The sequence below is a fragment of the Tetranychus urticae genome, chromosome 1 (genome assembly GCF_039701765.1).
Source record: "Tetranychus urticae isolate SD_2017Ah chromosome 1, NJAU_TeUrti_SD_1.0, whole genome shotgun sequence".
In the NCBI taxonomy this organism is placed as follows: Eukaryota; Metazoa; Arthropoda; class Arachnida; order Trombidiformes; family Tetranychidae; genus Tetranychus; species Tetranychus urticae.
Window position 1 is genome coordinate 9719604 of NC_142958.1, and position 27651 is coordinate 9747254.

General features: G+C 29.9%; 3 protein-coding genes and 1 non-coding gene across 22 annotated transcripts in view; 2 read left to right on the forward strand and 2 right to left on the reverse strand.

The window, feature by feature from the left end:
• Positions 1-18451, forward strand: LOC107370116 (septin-1). The gene is made up of 9 exons (XM_015938100.3): positions 1-361; positions 445-532; positions 849-1194; positions 15475-15592; positions 15722-15823; positions 16140-16285; positions 16540-16635; positions 16930-17011; positions 17524-18451. The coding sequence occupies exons 1-9, from the start codon at positions 350-352 to the stop codon at positions 17659-17661; spliced, it is 1128 nt and encodes a 375-aa protein (XP_015793586.1). The 5' UTR covers positions 1-349; the 3' UTR covers positions 17662-18451.
• LOC107370047 (uncharacterized) overlaps positions 17699-27651 on the reverse strand; it is a 12778-nt gene continuing 2825 nt past the window's right edge. Inside the window, exons 2-3 of the mRNA XM_015938020.3 lie at positions 20478-20710; positions 17699-18684 (exon numbers count right to left, since the gene is read on the reverse strand). Coding sequence (XP_015793506.3) covers positions 18418-18684; positions 20478-20710 — 500 coding nt within the window. The 3' untranslated portion in view covers positions 17699-18417. The remainder of the gene's footprint in view (positions 18685-20477; positions 20711-27651) is intronic.
• LOC112539676 (5S ribosomal RNA) lies at positions 20120-20238 on the reverse strand. Its single transcript, XR_003083659.1, has one exon. It is a non-coding gene; the product is annotated as a 5S ribosomal RNA (ribosomal RNA).
• The window catches only part of LOC107370117 (uncharacterized), a 7078-nt gene continuing 4658 nt past the window's right edge, over positions 25232-27651 (forward strand). For 8 of the 19 annotated variants that reach the window (XR_016201052.1, XR_016201053.1, XR_016201055.1 and 5 more), the window contains exons 1-6: positions 25232-26013; positions 26146-26470; positions 26595-26674; positions 26740-26806; positions 26899-27094; positions 27452-27641. The gene's annotated coding sequence lies outside the window, so the exon portion shown is untranslated. The remainder of the gene's footprint in view (positions 26014-26145; positions 26471-26594; positions 26675-26739; positions 26807-26898; positions 27095-27451; positions 27642-27651) is intronic. The other 11 variants (XR_016201051.1, XM_089270332.1, XM_089270334.1 and 8 more) reach the window with 10 other exon arrangements.

The window sequence follows — 27651 nt, forward strand, 5'->3', positions numbered from 1 at the left end:
TATTTTAAATGATAAATACTTTCAACATCAGTTTATACAATCGATAAACATTCATTTTAATCATCATCCCTGTTACCTGGTGAACCCATCTGCTCGCTGAGCAAACTGTGTCATTAAATTGAAACGCGTACCATTCCGCTCAGTTTGAATTTGGTATTGATCTCTTCATTTTTTCAACTTAAACCAGTGTTCTAATCATTCGCTTAACGGAAATCTTTAATCTTTTGTCAAATGTGATCTACTTTTCTTTTACAAGTGATCTTTTCTTGTTTTGCTTTGGGTTTGTCACTTTTTTCCAACAATTTGTCAATTGTCTAGAAAGTTTGCTTATTGAATTGAATTGATCAAGATGCCTGGAGTTGTAAGTATCTAAACTCTTTGTTTGCGTTACTCAAGAAAATTCATTATCACATAATTAATGTTTTTTATCTTTGTGTTCTTCAGGGATCTGAAATTGGATTTGCTACCTTACCACATCATTTACACCGAAAATATGCCAAAAAAGGCTTTGATTTCACGATCATGGTTGTTGGTACGTAATATTCATTTGTAATTTTTACTGAGTTCTATCAATTACCTTCAAGTTGCTCTTATTTGGATGTGATTACACCCTTTAATCTATATTGATCCTTTTCTGCCACTTATGCTTTATACAATCATCGCCGAGGTAAACAATCAAGATATGAGATTTAGTTTCATCAAGCAGTATTGAAAATGATAGATTGTAAATGATATTTATCAGTCATAATTTTATTACATATAATTTAGATGCAGTGTAAACATCACTATTGTACATTTATAATATTAGACATTATTTATACTTATTTAATTTAATTTTTATATTTCAGGTGAATCTGGACTTGGAAAATCTACACTAATCAATTGCTTATTCTTGGCTGATCTCTACAAAGATCGAGTTAATCCCCCGGTTGAACAACTTTTAAATCGGACAATGGTTGTTGAAAAGAAACAATTAGATATCATTGAAAAAGGGATTAAACTCAAAGTAACCATTGTTGACACACCTGGATTCGCTGATGCTTTGAATACTGAAAACAGCTTTGATGCGATTGAAGGGTTCATTGATGAACAGTATGATCAATACTTCAAAGATGAATCAGGACTGAATCGAAAAAACATTATCGACAATCGTGTTCATTGCTGCTTATATTTCATTTCCCCTATTGGCCGAGGGTGAGTTGCTTAACTTTAAAATTGAAACAATTGGTTCCAAGCAAGTTAACCTAAAAATGTTACCCAAATCAAGTTGCCATAAATCACGATATTTTGGTATCTGATATATAATCTGGTTTGATTAATATCAACTCAGAACATTTTACGGCCCACATTGAAAACAGTTTCCCAAACCCGTTGACATACATCTTCAAGTCATTAAACTTGTCTCTAGTTAGTCTCTCATATTGGACAACAAAGTTTCGGAAATTAATTGTCCAGCTAAATTAATTTCATTCAGGTTAAAATACTTTTTCTATCAACTGTGTGATCTCATTTTTAACTGTAATGATCAATCCAATTATGTTGCTTGTTTCCAAATTGCTTTTAACAAAAACTTGACATTCAGGTAGCAACATTACTAGCCTCCTCTAAAAGTTGCCCTGATCCACAAAAGGAAATATCCCAATCAGGACAAGACTATGAGCCCGTTACCATTATTATAAGTTATTCAAGATGATTGAATCAAAAATGATCAACATGGTTATTAATGTGACTATAAATTTACTTTACTTGCTATTTTAATATTTTATTTACATTTGTTAGTCAATTTTACTAAATTTTCCGATTAATCTTGAAATGTTATCCTGAAAAGAGCGCCAGTCATTATGCTAATCATCTAATACCAAGAAACTAATTTCAAACCATTTCATGTATTATTATAACTAATAACGTTCAGCTAAAATTTGATTGATTTATTTAATCAAAAACCAAAAGCCGTATCAATCATGAAAATTCAAGAAAACTTTGCATAACTCTTCATTTCTGAGTTGCATATTGAAAAGTAATTTATCGATTCAACTTTATTAATTTAACTAAAGGTATTTTTATTTACTATTAATGTGACTTTAATAGTGAAGCAAAAGAATAATTTTCAACCTTCAGATATTACTCTTCATTTTAATTAAGGTTAATAACTCACTGAGTTATGAGATAATTAACTGAACTATTAAGATTCACCTTGTCCCTTTGAATCAACTACAGACATACCGTATCGGCGCACATAATGTCACGGTGCCTCGGATCGAGCTCGCTCGTAATAAGTGAGAATTTGCGTCACTGAGCATGCGTTAACTCAGAAAAGGAAAAATTTGTAAAAATCGAAATTGATCGGTTAATAGAGAAATTTTGATTATTATTTTAAATTTTTCAATTCACTAATAGAAATGCATTCACAAGATCAAGTTTTTTCCCTGCTAATCGGTCGAGAAAAAGCTCAAAGTGATCATTAATAATAGCCCATGAGCGTCTAAATGGGCAGCAAAAGTGCTGTTATTTGAGCGAGCCCATTTTGAAGCCCCGTGACATTATGTGCGCCGATACGGTAATTTAGTTTTTATCATTCAATTAACCAAATAAATTTAATGTTTAACAAAATTGTACTCAATGATGGCAATAATTTACAATAGATGTCACTACAACATCCAATACTGACTTCAAATCTAAACGATTATCATTTGTAATTATTTTCAATCATTCATCTGATTGTAATTAGTCTTTTAATTGTTACTCTCCTACAATACTAAAAATTATATTCCTATTGACTTCACATGATAATTTCCGTCTTTAACACTCTAATGAATTGGCCTTTCACCAGCTTCAACTTGAACTGAAATTATCTTAAACATTAACAAATTAATTGAAAATAATTAATGAGGATAAACTTGTGATAATCATTCATCAAACTTTGTTAATTTTCATTATTAATTGTTATCTTTTTGCCATTCTTGAATAACTTTACGTCAAAATGGTTTCACAGAGTTTCATGTTTTCACTCTTTAATTCTGAATATTAATTGAAACGGATACCCTGTTTTTGATTGATTTCCGTCTCTTTTCTCACTTTCTTAATTTGTTAGAACAATTATGATAATATTAATAATTATAAGCATCATCATTATTTATCAGCATTATTCCCTATTCACAATTCATAGTTAATATTCAAACTTTTATTAATATTTTACACTCTAAGACATTGACTCAACTCTATTTAAATGGATTATTCAAGTTCCTTCCTTCCTCTCATGCCAACGGAATACAATTCATTTCAACAATCAATCTGATCATTAATTGTGTTCCGTTTATTGAAAAGTAAAGGCATAATAAGAATAAAAACTGAAAGAACAAAAAAAAATGAATTTGATTGATTAACTCCACTTTAAATTAATCAAATTTTAATTGACAAAATTGAGTTTCTCAACATTCAGTGAAATCAATTGAAGCTGATAAAATCAAATGCAAGTAAACTGACCATAACAATGATAATGATAATAAAAATAATGATAATAGTTATGATAGTAATATCAATGATACAGGGAATGTTGATGTGCAATATTTTCAATAAAAAAAGCAATCATGATTCGAATAATATTATTTGTTGAATGAAAAGTTTCCAGTTTCAAGACTGAACACACAGATAGAGCATCTATTGAAATGCTTTGCTCAGCTGATGATAAAAACGATTCCAGGAAAACTGATAGAGTCAACGAAAGGGAAGAATAAAAAAAGAGTAAACTTTTATACCAAAGTAAACCATTCAATTTAATCGAGATCATAATTTTTTTCCCTGCTGCTTGTATTTAACCTGAACAAGAAGCAAAAGCAAGAGTAAAAATTGTCTTCCTTCTCACCCTTCATTGTGATGATGAGCTGTAACCTTATCATCATCATCTCTTTACCTAAATATTGTTGTTTCTTCCCTTCTTTTACCCTGCTGCTAGTTTATTGGAAAAGGATATTTGATTTATCAGCACACTGAGTGAAACTGTGAATAGCCAAAGAAACGAAATCGAAATGTCCAACATTTTCGATTCTCATCTTTCTTCTTCTCAACATTTTCCTGTATCCACTTTTATCTTCCTCATCAGAATATAAATTGAACATTTTGTCAATTCTCAGCACATATCACAAACGACATGTTGATAACATTAAAATATACCTCTGTCCTCGTTAACTCTTTAACTGTTATTTTTTACATTCCCAAAAAACTCTTGTTCAAGTTTAACTCCCTGTGATTCCAGTTTTTATCATTCCAAATATTTTCCATGTTTCCATTCATTTGACACCTTTAAACAATCATTTTATTCACTCTAACTCGATAAAACAAATAGACTATAAAAAATGGTTTAAACTATTTACTTGGAAAATCAAGAAATTCATTCTCATTGAATCATAATTCGTTGAATATTATCAAAAGATAATCAGCTAATTATTCACTTTGAATTTGCATAACTTGACTTTTATCAAATTAAACAAATTAGACAAGCAAATGAATTTAATCGCAAATTCAATGAGCTCATTGATTCAGATCAATGATTTATACAAACAAATGAATTTATCATGACTTTATCAGGTAACCTTAGAATAATAATTGAGATGAAATTATTTCTCTATAATAACGAGAATCAGCTACAAATTGAACTTTACCATTAACAATATGACATTGTTAACAGTATTATCATCTTGTTAGTTAAAGACAAGATAAAAAGGTTTCAAGAATAAACCTAATTCAAGCTCAATATTGGATCCAATTATATTCACCAGAAGAAACTGGCTGATATTAGAGTGAAAAAAGGAGTATTACTTGTTATTCATTTGAACATTCAATTCAATTACAATCGATTCTCCTGATTCTAATATTAATCTGACTTGCTTTTTCCCTATTTTTCCTATTATTATCAACCTTAACAGGGTTACATTTCATTAATGTTTATTATCAAGCAAAACCACTGTTGGTAAAAAGTAAAAACATTCAATTTTCTGGTTAATCTTTTTTGAAACCCGAAAATGAAATCACTGGGAATTATCATTGTAATTATGTTAATTTTGATTCGCTCATTTTGAGCAGAAAATTCAAATCTTTTCGCCAATTGATTTACAATATTTGCTTCCATGAAGTCAATATTAATTGGCTTATTTTCATCCATATTTCACTCACAATTTAACCATTTTTAATCATTTCCAATATTTGGCTTGACAATTTGAAACCTAACAAAGTTAGTCAATGGTTAACCGTCAGATTGAGGATTATTATTATTTATCAACAGCAAAATTATTAATTCAATCTTTCATTTCAACTCCTGTTCAGTTGTAATAAGATTTATTTCTCTTCGTTTTTTCTCTCTTTCAATATCATTTATATCTTGTTCTGTTCATTGAATTTAACTCTCAGTTAATCCGATTATTTATTTTTCCCTGATCATGTTCACTCAGTTAAACTGTTAATTGCTGGTTTAATTTATTCTCGACTAATCTTCTTGCCAATATTTAATGTTATAAATCAGTTTGTTACTTTTCCAGATTCATCAATACCAATTGTTGAAAGAATCAGAACATAAAACTCAGAATTACATGAAAGGTTTAAATCGCAATTTACCTTTACATTTGTAAGAAGGTTTATCATTTCTCATGACTTTTCTATTGAAAATTTTCTCCAATTTCTCGTTAATTAACCATTCCATTCAAGATTGAAAATCTGTTGATCATTTAATGACGATTTAGATCATTCCTTTTCAAATTTTGCTTCATTAATGAACATTTTCAATTTAATCAACCAAAATAGATTGTAATTTTCAAGAAAAAGTTGATTAATTCCTTGCCATAAATCACTTTTTGTTCATCTTCTGTAAAACTTAAACTCAATTGAACTTCTTAACCTTTTTGTCAAAAATCAAGACAAATAATCATTGATGTTATACAAGTCAACGATTATTATCAGCTATAACTGTTTGATTGGTTTGACAATTACTTTAACAGCTTCTCGTTTCCCAATTTAATTTCAATCAGAATCACTCCCAGCCTTTCATCTAACCCATTAGAAACATTTTATTGTTTTTATCGATTCTTCATCAACTCGATAACCTAAAAAATCTTTACCAATTTAACAACCAAACACAATTTGAAACCTTTATCACTTTGTATCCACTAAACCAAACGATTTGTTGATAAACTTGAACATTATCAACATTCAACTCCCAATCATAATTTAGCTCTTCTCTTAATTCCTGATGAAACTTTCATTCAAATGCATTTCTATTTCATTGAACTTCCAACTTTCCATTGCTAATCAAAATGATTAACCAATGTAAATAGAAATCAACATTTTCTTCAATAACTTATATTGACTCAGCTATAAGTGGCATCATTTTTGGCACTTTACCTGAAACTGAATCTTAATCTTTGACTCAAATTGATTCGCCAAATGCTTTAAAACCTTTAAATATAAAAATAAATGTTTTACTCAAACTTTTAGTTCAATATTCAGAGTCTTCTTCATCTCTGTATTTACTTTTACCAAACAATTTGTTTACCTTTTCCATGGCTTTATCATATTCATCTGTAGCATTGACTAGACATTTATGAATATATATCCATGAATAAACAGAATCAATCTGATAACTTGGTATTTAAATTGCCTTTCCAATGAGAAAAATTTCAAGAAGAACAAGAAAAATAAACAAAATCATTTTTAGTCAAATTTTCATTTTCATATTTTCATCATTTTCATTTTGACTTGCAATTCCAATAAGCTGTTTATCACCATTTCATTCATGTTTACTCAATATTCACACTTTTAGATCTTTTCATGTCTAATTTTTGTTCCATTTCCAATGAGACAAGCAAAAATGAGTTGAGAAAAAATAGAAATGAAAAATTGCTGAAATGAGAAAATTGTTCAATTGTTTTCAGTGTTTTCAAATCTTCATGGAAATTTGTGTTTTCTCTAAAGCTGATTCAATAATTGATTTGCCATCATTTTTTTGAGTCAAAATTATTCAAACTTGATATTTGTTGATTCAAATTCCCAATTACATTTCAACTTGATTCAACAAGATTTATTGCATCTCTCTGACAATATTATCATTGGCAAAATGTTCAGAATCTGAACACATCAAGAACCAGAAACACACATTCAAGTTTCACTTATGATTTATGGTTATATATTTGTTCAATACTCGATATCGTTCAGCTGACCATTTCTGGGGAAAAGAGGGAACTCGCTCTTCTCTTGACCGTCATTACCTGAACTTTATCAATCTATCAATCATTATCCTAACTATTCTCAACATTCTTAACCTTCGAACCATGCAATTCATAGAAGAAGTAAAAGACTGAAAAGTAAAACATCAACTTGAGAATTGATGGCAACTCCAAATTTTACCTTTTCTTCTCTTCTCCTGATTTTCATGATCGATTCAATTCTTTTTCCTGCAAAACAAATTACAACTCAATACCAATAGTTTTTGTATTTGACATTTTTCAACATAAAACCGCCTTCAAATTGAAATGCCGGTAAAAGTGAATGTAAAGGTAAAGAGTGGAAATCAAATGCAGATTGAAATTTTCAAACTCAATTATTTTAAATTTGCTTTTATTTAATAACAAAAACTTAATTATTCAATTATATCGTTCACTTTTCATTGCTTTTAACAAACACTTAAATGTAAAAAAACCTTTTAACTCTCATTTAGTAAACAGTTTTTCACATTTTACTCAATCAATATTATTCAAGATTGATGAATATCTTGCTTTCAGTCCCATTGGGTGAACATTCAACATTTCAAATTGAATTCAAATTCAAGTTGACAGGGATAATTTCAAGGACCTTTTCACTGAATAATGAAAAGGGTTAAGTGTGTGTTGATCATGAATTTAAACAGAAAGCATTACAAATTGAAAACTCCAATAATGATAAAACAATATCATTTTAAAGTAATAATTGGTTTTCAAATGGAAAAGTTGACAGGAAAATTCATTCTTTCAGATTTTCCCTCTGCATTCAAAGAAAACATTTAACCATCAGAATTTCCATCAACATGAAAATTCATTGTTAAGATATTATATCTCAGCCTTTTGTACCAAAACGAACAAAATTACAATCAATTTTGCGATTTACACGAAACTTGAATAAACAGAATCTCGAGTTTTTCCAAGTTAAACTTGCAAATTATTCAAACAATACAAAGGAAAAATGGAATCGATTATCGATTTCTCCATGAAAACTGTTCATAATTCACAACAATTTATCACAATCCTTTAACTTTTATTTTCATCATCATTTTTTGTTCGCTTTTTAATGCAACAAATATATATTTTTTCACTCGCTTTCCAACTCTTTTTTACTCACATCAAAACTGTAATCACAAAAAAGGAGAAACTTTTTTTTCTTCTTGATAAAAACATTTCTTTGTGATTATTATTATTATGATAATAATAAATTCATTTTTCCCTGTTTTATCATAACTCTTTTTGCTTTGTTTCACCACTTTTTTTACACCCAAAAAAAGAGACATGATGATGATGAGGAAAAAGACAAACAAAGAGAAACTCTGATATTCAGTGCCATTATCAAAATTCAATTGAATTTAATTTCTTTTTCTGTTTCCATGTTAACCATTTATCAAATAATTGTCTTAATTCATCTTAAAAGGCTTTCTCATTGCACCATGAAAACTCACTTACATCATGTTAACTACTGTTAACTCCTATTAATACAAGAATATCATTTACCCTCTTCTATCATCATGATCATCAACTGTATTTACTTTTATCAAACAACATCAGAAAAGAAAAACTTGAAAAGAAAACTTGAAAAGAAAACTTGAAAGTGTAAAAAAGGGTTTCATTTTTTCACATCTAAATGACAATTAAATGTGAAAACTAATGAGTATAACAGTAAAATGTGAATGAGCATTAATGGGATAAAAAATGCTATCAGTTCATCATTCATCGAATTCATTTTGTGACCAAATTCAAGTTTGAAAAGGCAAAAGTTGAATTCAAAGCTTCAACTTCGAAGCTCTTCTGAAGACGTTTCAGTAAATTATTGGCTGCAAGTCTCAATGAAAATTTGGTAAACTTTGAAATTACTATTTCTAGGAAACTGTTTTGGGCACAAAAAAAAGTGGTGAAAAACATAAAAGTTGAAATAATAATATTTTCTCATTGTTAATGCTCACAGAGAGACCATAATGTTTAACTTAATTGTAAACTTGAACTGGTTTCTTGTTATTGTCCATAACTTTTCACTGTTGAACTAGTAAAAAAAAGTTCAACATTAACCCATCATGATATTTGATTTTATATTTTTATATCTTTTTCACTCTCAAAGTTGTTTCTTGTTACATTGTTTTCGCTTCATCATCCTCATCATCCTCTCATATCATCTTCATTCTGATTCTTTCTTCTTCTCTGTAAGTCAATTGTTTGTCAACTAAAAATATCTACTTGTATAGTTAGTAGATTGCCTTGTTTTATGAGCTACGCCATCATAAACATTTGCTTTTTTTTCTTGTTCAACACAACATTGAGAAGTTGACTTACTTAACCTATTTCTTTCATTTTTTTCCCTTCCATTTTGCTCATGTTATTTCATGAGAATGACCAAGAATCAGTTGATGAAAATAAACTCTTAGACAATACAAGTTGTAATGTTGAACCATCAACCAAATGGCAGTAAACATTTTACAAGCGTTTCGTGGTTTCAATGATTCCCTTTATTCACCAGCAAATTATTGCTACCCACAGAAATGAGCATAAAATATATTTGCTAGTTAAAATGAACACTCATCATTGATCAATGAATTTTATCTCTATTATTATCTGTTTGATGTGTGAACGACTTGACCAGTATTTTATTGCTGCAAAAAGGACATAAAAATTGTTGATTTTTCCAAGTATAACAATTTTCTCATGCCTTATGCAACATTTTAGTTTTCAATTTGAATCACTTTGCATTATTACATATTTATCCATTGGTTTGTTATGTTTATTTGTTGTAAGTTTTCACACTTTTCTGGTGAAGGATTTATCCTGAAAGGCTAAAGCTTGCAGATTAGATTGAAGATGAAAAATGAGGAAAAGATGAGTTCAACTTTGATTGTTTTCTCAGGCAAAATTGATGGATTACTTTTTTCCAATTGTTGACACATTTCTTTTTAATCAGTCAAATAAATCCTTTCAAGTTACATTTTTTCCCTCACCATCATCATGACAAAAAATTGAAATACATGAAATATTAGCACTAATTAGCAAGATTTTATTTCCATAGAAACATTGGCAGAATTTTTATATTAATTTTTTCTCCTTTCGCCATGTCAATGGTGATATAATTTGACAACTTATTGCTTAGGCAGTGTGTCACTAGTGTTGTCTTAGAGATAATTATTCAGCGATACGTGAGTTGATCTATCATGCCATCGATCGATGCAAAATCAAATTTAGATGAAAGTTGTCTTCAAAGTTATAAAAACTTTTCTGAATTTACAAGTTACGCTTTTCATTTTCACTCTACTTTATTGAAATTTTGATTAATTGCTTTTCAAGAAACTTCATTTCAATATAAATCGATCATGACTAATCTCGATTCAATGACGATTCACCTCAAGAGATTTCAAACGATAACTTGGAAGCAAATAACCTTAAACTCGAAGAAACTATTCAAGAAAAAGGCTCCAAATATTCAATCGAAAAAATAGATTAGACATTTCTCATGATTTCACTTTTAACACAAAGATTCAGAACTTGATCTGAAATCGAAATTCAAATTTTCAAAAGTTCTGGACAACATTTAAAGCAGCAGATTATTGCATTTTTTGACAATTTCGAAAATTAGTCTTCGATTCATTCAAGACTTCTAGTTTGGATCAATACTTAATTAAGTCATGATTCATCAAATCTGAGTTCTGATTTGCTCATTTATTCCTAATATTGTGCATTTTCAGCAACATTGAAACTTTATTTTTACTTTAGACTTTTAATTTTAAAAATATTTTTTTGTAAAAAATGAAAAAGTGATCTTTTTGCTCTGATCTCGACTAGTAACAAACCTTGAAATTCATCTTCGATTGTGAAATGACTATTCATTATGCATGATGTTTAATTGGTTCCAAGTGATTAATGAACCATTTGAAGATCAACTGATCAAGATAGTTCTGTATTACTTGACCCATTAAACACATAACTAGAAATGATCAACACCAGATTAACATTGATATTCACAGTTATGATTATTGAAATGAAATTTTCATGAAGTAATGAAACTATAATTCTTTCAATCTATTCATCTTTATAGATCAACTCAAAGTTTGAAAAAATTTCACTCCTAAACCATTTTTTACATCATTGTTGACATTGAAGGAAACAACTGAATACTTTCAATATCTTGAGTTAATTTCATCCTAATGAAGTTTCCCTTCAAACTATTTACCAAAGTTGCAAGTCTCTCATTATTCAAAATTTAATGTTAAAACAAATTTCCAATTACTCAGTTTAATGATCCAAATTGATTTAGTTTCAACAAATCAATGCCAGTGCAATTGACTTGATTACCATGATTTACAAGTGAAAAGCACAGTTGCCATAATGCTACTTACATTGATTATCTTGTCTTTTCATTTCAATTTAAGTCAGTTATCATCATTAAATTTGAACATACAATCTGTTTCATGAAAAGTTTCTTTCAGTTCATTTTAATAATTCGTCTTTTTATTACATTTTTTTCTCGACGAAAAAAAAATGAACAAAAATAACATTAACTACAACCATTGATATTGATATATTTTTACTTTTGTTTTTCGTTGTTCTCTTCATTTTGTCAAAAGATTGATATCTTTTCAGTGTTTATCTGTTATTTACGGAACTTTTACTCAATGAATCATTTTCCTTAATACAATGATAAACATATGATGATACTCTATTGATATAACTGTCACATCCTTTTGTTGTTTTTGCTGCCAGTGTAACCAACAATATAAAATATTGTCATTCACTTTGTAATTTTCAGCTTCATCTCATTTGCTATCATTTTTATTGCAACAAAAACTGAATCAGAATCAGATTACCTTTCAACCCTTTCCTCACAATCGCAGTAATTTATTTAAATATGCTTTTCCAAAGTGCCTTTTTTATTCCATGTAAATTGATATTTGAGGAAACAAAAAGTTCAATTTCCTTGAAACTAACGATAATGACAATGATAATGATAATGAAAAAACATGAAACATGAAATTAGCTAATCATCATTAAATAAGTTTCACTTTTTGCCTTTACCTTCTCATTATTATAGCATTTTACTGAAATGTTTTCCAAAAGCTTTTTTTCCATCATAACTGTTATCATAATTTTCAATCTCAACATTTTCTTCTCAATGTTTCATGGGAATTATATGGAATGACCAACAGATAAAAATATCCAATAACTGGGAATTGAATAAGTTGAATATTTTTACTTCAATTCTGTCAGCCAAATAAATGTTAATCTTTTTGCTTCCCTTTTCATCCTCATATTTCATGATATATTTTGTTTGATTTAGTTGAATGTCTTTATATTATCATGATTTATGGTGACATGGATGAACGTGTCAATAGTTTTATCTTCATTCTTAATAATAACAGTTCCATTAATACCGACTTCCATGTAAACTCTGATTAACCTGGTAAATACCATTTCTTTTCAAGTATAATTCATTATTCTCATTACCTTCAACATCATGAGCAAAAGTGTGAGTAAATGAAATTTCATTTCAAATGTTGATCATGTTTCAAGAGCTTTTGTTTCAACATTAAAAATGCTAATCTTTTTGCTGATTTACATTAAGAATTTTGAGAAAAAGTTCATTATTCGAAGTTGATTGATTATCTGAAGCCTTTTACCTATTTTCAATTTTAACCTGAAAAGTTTTGCCTCTTGAATTAATTCAAAGATCAGAATGATTCTGGTTGGATTATCATTATTATCGTAAGTCACAAAATGTGACATTAAAGGTTCAATATGAAGTGCTGTCTTTTTGTGTGTATTTTAGGTTAATACAATGAAGTGGTGAAGATGATGTGAATGTTAAAAGGTTTATCCAAATACAGAATTGGTTTTTTATCTATTGATATTAAGCTTTTGTGGAGGAAGGGAATGAAGATGGAGAAGATGATGAAGATAGAAATTGTTGTTATCAATTATACCAAGTTTCCAATGCAAACAAGACGCAATTTTGTGGTTCCTTTCAATGAAAAGTAAATGAATAATCTCCTCTATCAATCTATTTTATATTAAAAAACATCATCATGATACATGAGTCTTTCATTTCTTTGGCTTTTTGCTATTGTCAGCATTTTTTCCCTTCATCTCTTTCAAATATTCCTCTTCTTTTTTTGTTACTCTAAACCTCACTTGAAATCAATCATCAACCTCATGATAATGATGATATAAACATGGTGAGATCTCACATGAAGTTTAATTTAGTTGATACTTTGTTGCTAATGTTTCCTCAAAATACACTTTAAGCTATTAAAAGGGAAAAGTTGAAAAATTTCATTTTACATTTCAAGTAACTTTTATCATTTCAATTTGCAATTTCAATTGAAAAAAATAATCTAAAAGTTGATCAAAGATTCAAAAGTTGACAATGAGTTTGATTTGAAGTCAAGAAAATTAGACTTCTCCATTAATGGACACTGTCCAGTGTCTAAATGATTAATAAGTGTTACCGATGCTTTTGATTGGTAAAAATGTTGCTGTTACTTTGATGCATTGTTTTCCGTTGAGTTATTGTTGACCATTTTTGGTATCAACATGTTTGACAAAGCAAAAGATGATTCTATTGATACGTTAATGGGAATAACACAATCTGGTTACAAGGAATCAGTCAATGTAATCAATGTTAGCGATGTGATTACAGGAAACTGAAATGGGTAACAAGGTAGATGATGATGAAGATGATGGTGATCAATGAAGAATGGTCAATTTAGAAGCAATAAGAAGAAATGTTTGTAGACTGAAGAAGAAGGCAAAAGAGTTGTAAATGTTAACCAGATTCCTCTTGAGTTACATGAGATGGTGAAATAATTTAGATTCTTGTTTTTTCTCTATCTCTTGTTCCTATTGTCTTGCTTGATTGCTTTGGTTTCATTGATTTGTAGACACAATTGTTATCAGGTAAACATGGTGGATCCTTGAATGAATCAGAAACAAGCCAGTCGAGAAACCAGCAACAGAATGTCTGCAAAAAAGGAAAAGGTTTCACCAATAATTCAACATCTTATTAGCATCAACTTTTACATGATCCATGATGATCATGATTATTGACTTGAAAATGTTTCTCTAAATCTCTGTAAATTTCATGATTCAAGCAAAATGTTAACCTTTTGTTTCTCGACTTTCATTATCATTCACTTATGAAGTCTCATAATGAAGATGAAAAATGATGTTGAACAAATGGAAATTGATGACGAATTTTAACCTCAAGTGATGCTTGACAATGGAGAGAAGATGAAGAAGAAAAATAAGAAATTCTGAATCTTCATCTTTACATGATTCTTCGAGTTTCATCTCAAACCTTTTACCCATTGGATTCCCTTAGGCTAATCTTTTTTATCCACTTTTTCCATTTTTGTTCAACTTTTCATCTTTCCCATCACCTTTATCTTCTCGCTCATCATCCTTTACTTTTATTATTAACATCTTAAGTTTCATCAATATTATCATGATCATCATTTACCTCTTTTGTCTCTTCCCTACTTTATGTCAACCTGGCAGCTCTTTAATTTTCAAGCTTAGATTCATTAGCTAATTAGAATTACAATTGAGAGATTGCTTTAAGAGATTTTCCTTTATTCCAACCCAAACTTGATTAACTTAATTAGAGTCGCAATCTTAAATGATTTGCTCATCTTCATCAACAGTTAACAGGCACATTATTCAAACCCACAATAGGCAAAAAAACAACAAATGTGAAAAAACCAAGTCAATGTCTGTTGACAAGAAGTTGAATTATAATTGTCAACACAAGATATACATAGTATTATTGTAAGGCGACAACAATTAAACTCTGTTGATTACATTGTTTAATTGAATCATTGTCCACGATTGTATTGAATCTCATTGATTGTTGAAACAAAAGGCAAAGTTATTCATAACTTGAAACAACTTATTCTTCTCATGCAAATTGTTTCATCGTTTTATTGAATTTCTGTATTTGCCAACAATGATAAGACAAAAAAGATGACTTTTTCATGTAAATTCATTTTTTCAACTTTCAACTCTCTTGAGATGAAAAATTATCCCTTTAAAAGTTCTTTAGGTGATGAACTGAAAAACTGTTTTCATAGCAATTTGTCAGCAATCACAATCCATAATTATCATAACGATCAATAGAGTTTATTGAAAATCAAAGAAAATTTCTTTTCACTTTCTTGAAACTTGCTAATGTTGATTTGACTTCTAATGGTTAACATTTAATTTAATTTCACAGATTGAGCCAATTAGATATTCAGTTCATGAAACGAATCCACCAAAAGGTTAATCTTGTTCCCATCATTGCAAAAGCTGACGCATTTAAACCTGCAGAACTTCATATGTTTAAAAAAAAGGTAATTACATTCATCTTTTCATCAATTTTTGGTAATTTCCTGAAGATTGATAAACTCTTGAGAATAAAACTGATTGATCGAGTAAATGATTAACCCTTTTTTTCGTGTTCTCTTTCTTTCTATCAACAGGTTCTCAAAGAATTGGATGATCATGGGATAAGCATTTTCCGTATTCCTGAATGTGACAGTGATGAGGATGAAGATTTCAGACGGAAAGACAAAGAGATTAAAGTAAGTTGACATTATGAGAAGCAAACAAAGAAAAGGGTTACAAAGTATCTTCATCTTTTGTTGATCAACATTTAATTAGATTAAACAACAATAAAAGCTGCAAATTAAAATATCAAAATAACATGAAAACAAAAACCTTTTCCAACTGTTCAGTCAAAAGTCATAAAAAGTGCAAAAGTTATGCAAACATCAGACAATTGATAATCATTATTCCTTTCAAAACTCAATGTTCATTCATTCACCATGTTCTTTCCATCATTTCCATGGGAAATTCAAAACTATTTTTTCTCTTGATTTGTTTACCATCAACCTTCAGGATAGCATTCCGTTTGCTGTTGTTGGAAGCACAACTCAGATCGAAATAAATGGTCGTAAAACTCGTGGTCGAGTTTATCCATGGGGTTCGATAGACATTCAAGATGAACAGTTCTCTGATTACGTTAAATTAAAAACCTTTCTCAGGTAATTTTGACCATCAGTAAATTCGTTTGTTAAGCAAATCTTTTTGAAATTTGAATTTCGTTCAAACGAACATTTGAATCAATTTATTGATATTTGATTTCAATGTTAAGGTTTGCTTGATAATGGCTTTAACCTCTTTAAATTTGATTTGAATGATGAGAAATGTTTTCTTTATTTTCATTCATTTTATTCATTTCATTCATTCCGATGATGCGATTGATGATTATCTTGCCATCGTTATTGATCATCTAAAGCCTTCACATGCAAGACTTGAAAGACGTAACCAATGAAGTTTTGTATGAAAATTATCGAGCTCTTTATTTAACCAAACTGGGAAGTGGTTCTATAAGGTAATGTATAAATACATTAATTCATCAAGAATATCATATTATTTCATGACATTTTTCTTGCCTTCTCCTTTCATTCAATTCACCTTCACTTACATCTAATTGATTTTCATCTTGCAATCTTCCCTTCGCCTTCTCCTCCTCCTTGTCAACTTTAATAACTTTTTCTTCTTCTATTTACATGTTTTTACCTTCCCTGACATCCAACTCTTTCCTTACCTTTAAATACTTTCTTCCCTGTTAATGCCAACATGATCATTATTCTTGACTTTTCTTCATTTGTTTTTAATTTCACAGTCCAATACCTGTTCGAGCTGCAACCGAGGCAACAAACACCTCAATTCCTGCTGATAAGTTATTACAATTAAAGGAAGAAGAGGTAAGTTTAATTGCAAAATCACAGATTACAAGGATGACAATCAGAGTAATGATAAATGTCCATTTCAATGTTCAGTACAATGGAACTTTCATTAAGATTAACAAATTATAATCTTAATACAAATTGCTATTTTAGGTGAAAATTCGAGCTAATTTCCATGATCTTCAAACTAAAATAAGCTTTGATCAACGAAAAAAAACGTCAATCTGTCACGATAGTAAAGTTGATATCAATTGAACTTTGAGTTCGTCATTGAACTTGTCAAAAGTAAAAAAATGATTCCCTGAGCTAAACTGAGATAAAGTGTAACTCCAGTTTGGTTAGTCTCAATATTTAGTCGATTATCATTAGCATCGATCAATATTGGCTTGTATTCATTATAAACATAAATGTGAAAAAAACTCGAATCAAATTAATTGAGCTCAGAACCTCGAAAAGAGCATTTGTATTTTTCATCAACTTTCACTCAATTACATCTGAATTAATGATAAAATTTTTCTCTCTATTCACAGATTCGTCGAATGCAAGAGCAACTGATTCACATGCAAGAAGCACTTCGTCAACAGTCTCACAGCGTACCTGCCAGTGGTAACCAATCGGCCGATTCCCCATCACCTTCAAGTCCAGCTCATAGAGATGATTCTCACTAGTAGCTCAACTAGTGACACACAACTTTTCGAGAACAGCTCTTAAAAGTACTCTTTATGCTCACTGCTAAATGATATAATTAACTCATCACTTGATTATCAATCAAAAGTGTGCGAGGTATTGAGTGTCAACAAAATTGTAGCTGAAAGACGCGAATAATGAATCAGGCTAAAAGGATGAGATTAAAAGCTGTGCTCCTCTTAAGTTGCACAAACAAACCATTTAATAATCAAGTTGACAGTTACCTCATTCAGATAATATATAATATAATCCAGACTAATATAACCAAATATCATATCATGAGTTATCAATTATACACAACTTCATACAACTCATCCAGTTACTGGATAAGTTCACTTATAGTTACACAAAAATTAATTATACAACCAAAGACATATTGAAAACAATATAAAAAATTATAATCAACTAGATAATTGGTTAACTAGCAACTTTGGGCAGCTTTTTGGTTTCATTGAAAAATAATCATTTTTTCAAAATTGTATTCAAAGACAAAAACTCAATTGCATTTAATCCAACATTTAACGGCATTTACTATCAAGTATAATACACTTTTCAATGGTTGATATTATTTTCGTTATTTCCTATCAATTTCATCATTTATTGTTTCAATACCTTTTTTTACACTTTTGTTTACTTCAATTTCATTTTCATCTTTTCTTCCGTTTCCATTGTATCCATTTGTATACACAATTGTAACTCAATAATTGTACTTAATTTCTAGTCATGCAAACCTGTGCTTAGACAATGATTAAAGTTAACTTTATACCAAAAGTAATGACGGCCAATTGAATTTTATTTAAGGTCAAAGTGTTCGATCGCGAGTAAGTCCATCCAAGCCAAGTTTTGGTCAATCGCTTCTTTACCATTGAATCTGTCGACTTGAACACACCCTTACAGGTGATTGTGATTGAACCATTTGTGTGATGACATTTGTCGATGATCAAAGTCAATCCAATTGAGAGTCCATCATTTGCATGATGATTGATTACTTTGTATGGACAAAACTGTAAGAGAAAAAAAAGAAAAAGAAAAATGAAAAGTTCATTTTTGTAATCGGTTGGCTCATGATTTTTGATACACTTTTCTTGGTTGAAGTAATGAAGCAAAGTAATGGCAGTTTAAACATTATTGGATCATTATTATGTATGAAAAGAGTGTCTGAGAAAAGGTTGAGAAAGTTGGAAAAAAACAGGAAAACAGGAAACGGAACTTGAGATAATGATGTGAACAAAGTATCGAAACTATTGAATGAGCTTTTCATCTTCTCTTGTTTACTATGATGATGCGAATGATGATCAAGTTGATCACCTTTTTTCCTCTGTTGTCTCCTTTTAAAGCTAAGCCTTTTCACTCTCTTGTTATATCAATCGAGGCTTGCAGCTATTGAGCTTCAATTGAATATGAAAACCCTCAAGTTATCATGAACATGGTATGAACTATTTCAAAGGAATCATCTAATAGTGAAAGATAGAAAATGAAAAAATGATTTGTTTCTAGTTTTTTTCTCTTTCTTTCTTGGACTTTTATTCTTTCTGTTTCTTCCTCTTGAAACCGGAACCAGGCCAACAGATAATGAGGCAAAGAAAGAAGTAAAAGGTCAAAAAATAATGAAAACAAGATTGAAAGGAAGATGGGAAAACATCAAAGGCAAGAGAAAGATGAAATGAATAACAGAAGATGTTAAATACAATTTGAAAAGTCAAAAGCAGAGTAGATCAACATTTCTCATTGTAAGTGGTTGCAGCAACTGAATATAAATATTTATTAAAATCAAATCAATTTTCATTGCCGCGATTCGCCTTCAGGTATAAATTGTTTCAATATTGAGTAATCACATGTATCTTGTTTTCAATGTGGAGTTGGATTGAAATAGTTGACATGAAGTTATAAACTCGAGTTATTAGTAAATGTTGAGTCACTACACTGAGGATATTCACGATCAAGATTCGAAAATTAACAGTAAAAATTTCTCTTTTCTCTGTTTTCGAAAATTAAACCCATGTCTTAACGGTGCGTGCTGAACAATTTGCAGATATTCTGATATTTTGATGTTAACTACTATTCAAACATGTATCTTTGTATTCTTGAATTAGAGTTGCCTCTAGTCATGAAAGAAACAAAACTATTTTGATTCTTTAGCAAGTGTGACTGGGCCAAGAGTATCCACAATGGATTCTCTTGTATTATTTCGGTGCTGTTAGATTCAAGTTTTTGGATCATAGTCCACTAGACATGTTTGACTCTTAATGGGCTTGAGAAAACATTTTTTACACAATGGCAATGGTACATTTAAATGAACGAATGTTCCTAATAATGAATGAATCACTAATCAAAATTTTTGAAAAAATAAGATTAAATCTTTGAAACACTTTGGCATGCACAATTGCATGGCAGCTATTCTGAAAAATGAATGAATAAAATTAGAATCAAAAGCAAAAAAGTCTACAACACCGGGGGTTCCCAAGTGGTCTCCCTCCCAAGTACTAACCCGGCCCGAAACTGCTTAACTTCGGAGATCGGACGGGATCCGGTGTTTTCAGTCTGGTATGGTCGTAGACACAAGAGAAGTGAAAAAGTAATATATAAAATAATTTAAACATACTTCTGGTCATAATTCTCGAAGCTCAGATTGAAAGAAGCTGGAAAGAAATGTAAATATCTGAACTAGTTAGCTAACTGTAGAGGCCAAAGACCATGACGGGATAGGAACAGAAGTTTGTAAAACTAATGCTTAATGAGTCAATACTGTATATAAATATGCTTATTTCATTCCGATGTGTTAAAAGTCAAAAGTTACCCTTATATTCCATGAACTTGGAAGATTCCATTCTAAATCAATCTTTCCTTTTGATTGCTCGACTGGAAGTGGAAGTGTACAATTAAGGTCAACTTTATCACCAAGATGATATTCACTTTTATCAACTTTTATTATCGGCTTTAAATATTCACTCCCAACAATTCCCAGTTGAATTGTATCTTGAGTTTCATTTTCTTGCCTCGACTCGTCCAGAGTAACATTGAATCTTTTCTCTGTAATAATAAAAACAAGAAAACAATAAACGAAATTCAATTAAAAGGTGAATCAGAAGAGGAGAAAATAAATTGCAATATAAATTGAAAACAATTGAATTGTTTTTGATTGAAATAAAAGTTGATTTAGAGTAAATTGTCCAAGTTTAACCTGGCAACATTTAATAAATAATGAAAATGTAATGAAACGCGAAACTCAAGTTGATCTTAATCATAAAAGAAGCGATCATTATCATGAAAAATAGTCTAGAGGAGAAAATTTTCAATCGTAAAATGGAAACATCGATAATAAATTTGACTCACAAACAAATTGCAATTTGCTTAATCATTTGGAATCCAATTTAACCATATCACATTGACTGTTTCTCATCAAATCCATAGAGCAAGTTGAAATGAGATAATCAAAAGGACGAAGGGAAAAGTTGAAGTCAATCAATAATAATAAGTGGATACAATAAGTTAATAGAGACTAAACCATGGTTCAAGTCGATCCTCATTGTTGACCATTTTTCAACCGAACTGCATGTTCGTCCTCCCATCTCATCATCATCCGTTTCCATCTCCTTTGAGAGTCACTATTTACCCTTCAATGAACTTGATAATTGGAAAAAAACTCCTTTCCAATCAACCTTTTATCTTCTTTTCTTCTTCTTAAATCATCCCTTTAAGATGATGATGATAATGATGATAAAATATATAGATAATTGTTTGAAAAAAGAAGTTGACTCAAGAATTGATTATAACTTGAAATTGGGTTAAATTAACCATGCATGTTGTGTTGACAGTAACTTTAACATGACTTTTTCCTTGTCAACTTCTGGTCAACTTGAGATTATCTTGTCCAGAAACATTGTAATACATTATAATAATGCTAATAATAGATGACTTTTTATCTTTTACTGTTTTCTACCTTCAACCACATTTCATCATGGTTACATGTTGAACCCAATTTTTGTATCAATGATCACAATTATTGTTGGCTGTTTGGTTGAAAGAAGATATTACAAAAAAATCGAAATCATTTATCAGGTTTGGCATTCAATGGATTTACTCAAGCAAAATATAAAATGTAGCAAAATATGGAAAAGGCTATTCAAGTTGAACCAAATGAAATTCATTATTTTCAATTAATTTATTTATCTCATCAATTTGCTATCATAACAATCTCAATATACTCTTGATTTCATCCACAAAACATTCATCATGAAAAGATTATAGTTTTTACATAACTTCATACTTGTTACGAACGAAACGAGTCTCTGCTTTTCTCAGTTTTCATCAAATATCGGTGCGATAGTTGATTTGGTCTTTAAGAAAGTTGAGTTTTTCAGAAATATTCGTTATACATGTATGTTCGACTAGTTGAGTTCATGCCATTTGTGTTGCCTTTTCACTGCTGGCTTACAGTTCAAATGAGCTCGACTTAAACACACCAATTTACGCAAAGCAAGGGCCATTTGAGATTTGAAAATGAAAAAGATTTTCTTTTTTTCTTGTTTCTTGTAATATTTAGTGAATCTCCTGTTTTATGTTATTGATCAGAAATCGTTACTCTGAAGATTCTGTCTTCATCTGAATTTTTCAGTAATTGGAAAACAGATTTACTCGATTTGGTCTAAAATTTATTACTTTTTCATAGGATCGATTTACGTTTCGATTTTGAGTTTTCTCATGAAAATATGGAAACTTGAGAAAGTGTCGATTCAGTTGAAAGTTTTATCAAAAAATCAAATTTCGATTCAAGAGTTTTCGATTTGTAGTTTTCGCTGTTCTTCAATCAACAAATCTTCTTCAACTTTGTTATGAGGAATCATTGAAAAGCATTTTCACCAAAAGGTTAATCTTTTCAATAGTTTCTTTGGTTTCATTTCAATTTTATGAAACCGAAGAAACTTTTAATTTAATGTTCACGGATTGATTAACAAATGGCAAGTAAATCACAATCAATATTCTAGATAAACTCTGAATGTTGATTCGTGAAATTAAATTTGATCAAAGAGCTGATCAAATCTATTCTAATGTACGATTCATCGAAATAAACATTGGATTCCTTCATGGATTTACTTTGCTTACAAAGCAAACAAAAACAAGGTTATGATTAAAAGGTTGTCCAATCAAACGGTAAACGTTAATTGATTGAATGCTGCCATTGATTTAGTTTGATTACTATTGGAACGATTAAAAGATTAATTGGTTAAATGTTTACAGGGAAGAAACAAGAAGCTACGAATTAATCTGGACTCAGATTAAGGTAAAAGGATTTTATCAGCAATTTGTGCCTGATTGGTTCGTTTTCATAAAATTATTTACATTGAGATTAAACCGTTGATTCCTTTGATAATAATTGTTCACTGGAATGATAATCAAGTTGAACTGAACAAGAAACCAGATTAATTGTTTTACTTTCATGGACAGAGTTGCTCTTCAGAAAGCAAATTTGATTTCATCTGACAAATGCCAACAATCAAGTTAAACAGCATTAGTTTTCCGTTTTGTTTTGTGTTGATCAGATTTTCATTTTAATCTCTAACCACCAACTCAATTAGTTGGATAATTTGAAGCTTAATTCAAGTTACAATTGTTTTCCTCTTTCACATCATTCCATCTCTCCTTTTGTCTTCAACTATCTTCTTCATCTTGGACTTTATCTTCTTTAACCGATTATTCCCTTAAGTTGAAAAGTTGTCCACTTTTTTCTCTATTATTGTTGAAACATGGTAAAGTTACAAGTTCATTTCATATTGAATTCATTGACAATCTATTATCTCAGTTGAGCTCAACTTGATCCAATTGATTTCCCAAAGTCTAATTTATAAACTTTCCATTCTGCTTTCCTTTTCCTCAACAGTTAATGACAATTACAGAAGGCAAAAGTAGACAGAAAACTGCAAGAAAATCAGATGAACCAGATTTTCATTTCATTTTATTTCTCACTCCATGTCATCTAATTCATTGTTACAAATGTCATTACTCTTTTAATCCTCCAGATAATCAACAGATTGTTTCATGTAGCTTTTGGTAAAAAGGAAAGTCACATTCACTATAAACAACATTTTTCAATGAGAAAATTGAAAAGTCAAAGAAATGTCACCCAAAAATTTTGAACCAATTTCATTGTTTATAGCATTACACAGTTTATAAATTGTGAAGTCTGATGTCGATCAAGTCAATCAAATATCATTTCTGGTTCACAATTTGATTTTGGCGACGAAACGAAACAAATTATGCTTTTAAGTTTCTTCAAACAAAAGACAAAATCAAAGTTGAAAAAACGTTTAGATGTTCAGTTATGTCTATGATTTGTATTGGTATCATTATACATTGGTATTACACTATCATAAAGCAATATTTCTTGGTGTCTGTCCAGCATCGAGCACCAAAAAGGTTTAACTTGCTGAATGAATACAATTACTTGATACAATTTGAGGTAAATTTAGTTCTTGAGCTCAGGATATTTTCACCTTAACCAAACCTCAACACCAAGTTGAGGTCAGGCAAATTGACAGGCAAGAAAACATCGATTAAATGAGGAAATTGATGGGTTTTTCATCTTTCATGGCATATTGCATTATCTTGTTTCAGTATCCATTTGGATCATGATCAGCATTAAGGAATCAACTCTGATTGTTCCAAATTTATAGATTCCAAGATTCTTTTTGCCGATTGTTTCCGTGAAAGTAAAAAAGTAACTTAATTTTTGCCCGATTCTGGTGAATAATCATTTCCATTCTCAGGAAGTACGCATAGCTTTTTTATTAGATTTAGTGTTACTGGTTACACTGAGTCAGCTTGATGAGCGTTGTTTTAACATTAAAAGGTGCAAATTTGAAACAATTAGTTGGTAAAATGATGGACCATTTATGATGAGCATGGATAATGAGCGTTAATTGTGTTGCTATTTTGGTAACTGTTGTAATTATCCTTTGGATGATCAATTTTTCCTGACTAATCAAACGGTATTCACGTAACCAAAAAAATGGTTAAAAAATGTCTCTCAGGTAATTCATCATTAAACTAAACATAGTCTCTTAATTACCTTACCATGATCATTGCAATAAAACATAAATCAGCTTCAATCATTTCTACTAATCTATTTATATTCAGTTTTTTTCTAGTTTTTTTTCTTCTTCCTTACTAATTATAATTTGTTTAATCTTCTTCCTCGTCATTGTCATCTAAAGATGATGTGTTGAGTTGTTTATGATCTTGTAAAGTGAAAGACTCTGGAAACGCAAATGATAGACGAACGTTGCTTCCCTTCAAATTCATTTCAATTTCATAATTAGATTCAGTTTAACAGCGTGATTCATGAGTAAATCAATAGACATTCATTTGAATAATGAGCCTCATTTAGTTACAACAGCTAATTGTATTATCCATAAAATGGAGCCAATCAACAATCATTGTACACTTGGAAAAGGTTGACTTATTGTTGAGCTTTTTTCCTTCAATCCAAGCTTTTCAAATGTAAGCATTTATCTCAATTAGAGATGAAAAAAACAATTATGACTCTCATTGGAGTAAATTTAAGTGATTATTTAAAAGTCATTCATTTAATTAAGTCACTACAATTAACTGGAAATTGTAAAATAAACAAACAAAATGATTGATAATCCATGTTTAAAAGAGTCTGATTTGTCTCTTTTGCCTTCAATAATCTTTGGTTGCACTTCCAAATTGTTGCTCTTCAATGAAAATTTGGTCATTATAATCAATCTATTTGATCATTTTTCATTTAATTAGGGCAAAGGTAAGACTTGGATGTTAAATAATGATCACATTTAATAAAAACTTAACATTAATAAACTCAGATTGAAACAGTTACCATTATGATTCCTGATAATAAATGTAAACAAGAAAATTAAAATTTTAAAATTCATTCAATAATAACTAAGAGATGGCGCTGACTACTTAATCGGCAATAAATTACAATTTCAAATTTTTGGTCAATTTTCTCGTTAAACTAAATTAATTTAATAATATGCTGTGGTAAAAGATGTCAAAGTAAGTAATTCAATTAGATGTGATGATTATTGGAAGCTGAAAAGCTAATTAAATCCTTAATTCACCGTGATTTGCTTCCTTGTTTTACTTAGCATAATTAGCAGATTGCCCCTCACAACTTGCTATTTAACGGTTTTACAACGGTTTTTGTTTAAAGACGACAATTTGTCCGTTAACTTATTTCATGTTTAACATTTTAGTTTTGGGTTAATTGAATTATTTTTTTGAATTTACAAAATCTTTACCAATCATTCAGGACTTTGTATAACGATTTTATAGACCTCACTAAAAATTCAATGGTAAGTTTCCATTCGCTGTAGTAACTCATTTTTGTGTCCACTCGTTTTGTATCTTCAGGTAAGTTAATTTTGACTATGTGGTCTAATGTTGTTATTTATTTTTCTCCAAATCACCAATGTGTCTAATCTTAGGTGAACCTGCTATTTTCTTGGTCTGTTTTATGTTGTGGACGTTTTTTTCTAGATCAAAGGCTGAGCAAACTTGTCGTCAACAAATTTTTCAAATGACTTGGATGGTAAATTAAATTAGACTAATATTATTAACACAGTAAACTATGAAAATAATGGTGATGAAGTTAAATATTTGCAATGATCATCAAGCGTAACGGTAAAGAAAAGGAGAGAAGCAAGGTAACCTAATGATGCATTTCGAGACAAAAGCCAGGTAAAGTTGCAAGAAATAAACTGGTAATGATGATGAACGCAAAAGGAGAAAAGGCACAAGTGGAAAGTGAAAGTTAGTATGAACAAAAAATGACTTTGATAATCTTCACCTAGTTTCGCCAAATTTGACGCTCAATTTCAAATCCAATCCACTACAATAATAATAATAATAATAATCATTGAAACTTCTTTCATAGATAAACAGAAACCAACAAGGAGGAGGGAAAAGCTGATGATGTTGATGCTGATAATGATGAGGGAAAGGAGGCCAAAAAAAGTGAGTGTTGAACCTATCATTATAAAAAAAAGTTAATGATTGTCGTTTACTTCAATTTGATTTAGAGTAGAGGGAGAATCAGAGAAGTGCTTTTATATTGATAGTTTGATATCAACCAACCATATAAGAAAGGCAAGTTACATAAAGCAAAAATTATCCAAAAAAAGGATCAACAGAGAGAAAGTAGAAGAATCTAAAGTTTTTTTATCTCTTCCATATTACAGGTATTTCAAACTTCCACTCTGGTTAAAACATTTATACTCAATGGTGATATTTTTCAACATTTTTTTTTCTTCGATGAACATTGTTTCCAATAATTTTTTCCCTCCTTTGGTGAAAAGCAGGCGGTTACTTGGGTGAGGCTCCTATTGCTCGTGTTTTTTTATTGCCTCTACTAGGCTTCTTCATTTTCATTTTAAGGTGCTTTTCAAGGAAACTGTTCAACTCCAGAAAGATCACATATTTTTACAAGATGCTGTGGATTTTTTTGTCTCCTACTCTTGCCGAGGGTTACTCTAATGAGAATAGATGAGGATGAAGAAAAGCATTCTTGTGTAAACTGAATAATATCATTCACAATGATAAACATTTCATCTTCACATTTTACTTTTACTTTTTTTCTGCTTCTCTACTGATTTTTTTTCTCCCTCATTCTTTCATTCTCTTTCCAACTCTCCGTCTCTTGCAATTCAAAGGACAAAGAAACTTACTGTTTCTTGTATAAAATTTTTCTTTTAATCTTTTTTTCTTCTCTCTTTCTCTTCCTTTTTCTTGTAGGGAAAACCGTGAACAAAAAAAGTTGATGATGAACTTTATCATGGTTTATATATATTCTATCCCATTCCCTGTCACCTTAACAAATATAAACTTTCTCGCTGACGACAATAATGATGATGAAAACATGAGGTGAAAACTTAGCTCTCGAAATGCCTAACAATCGTTTATAATGCAATCTAAATCCCAAATGGTAAGTTGAA

Bases quoted from the DNA above. Each gene is read 5' to 3' on its own strand.
- LOC107370116 (XM_015938100.3), top strand. The intron at 15,593-15,721 runs GTAATTACATTC...TTCTATCAACAG, and splicing joins TTCATATGTTTAAAAAAAAG to GTTCTCAAAGAATTGGATGA. The intron at 15,824-16,139 runs GTAAGTTGACAT...ATCAACCTTCAG, and splicing joins GGAAAGACAAAGAGATTAAA to GATAGCATTCCGTTTGCTGT.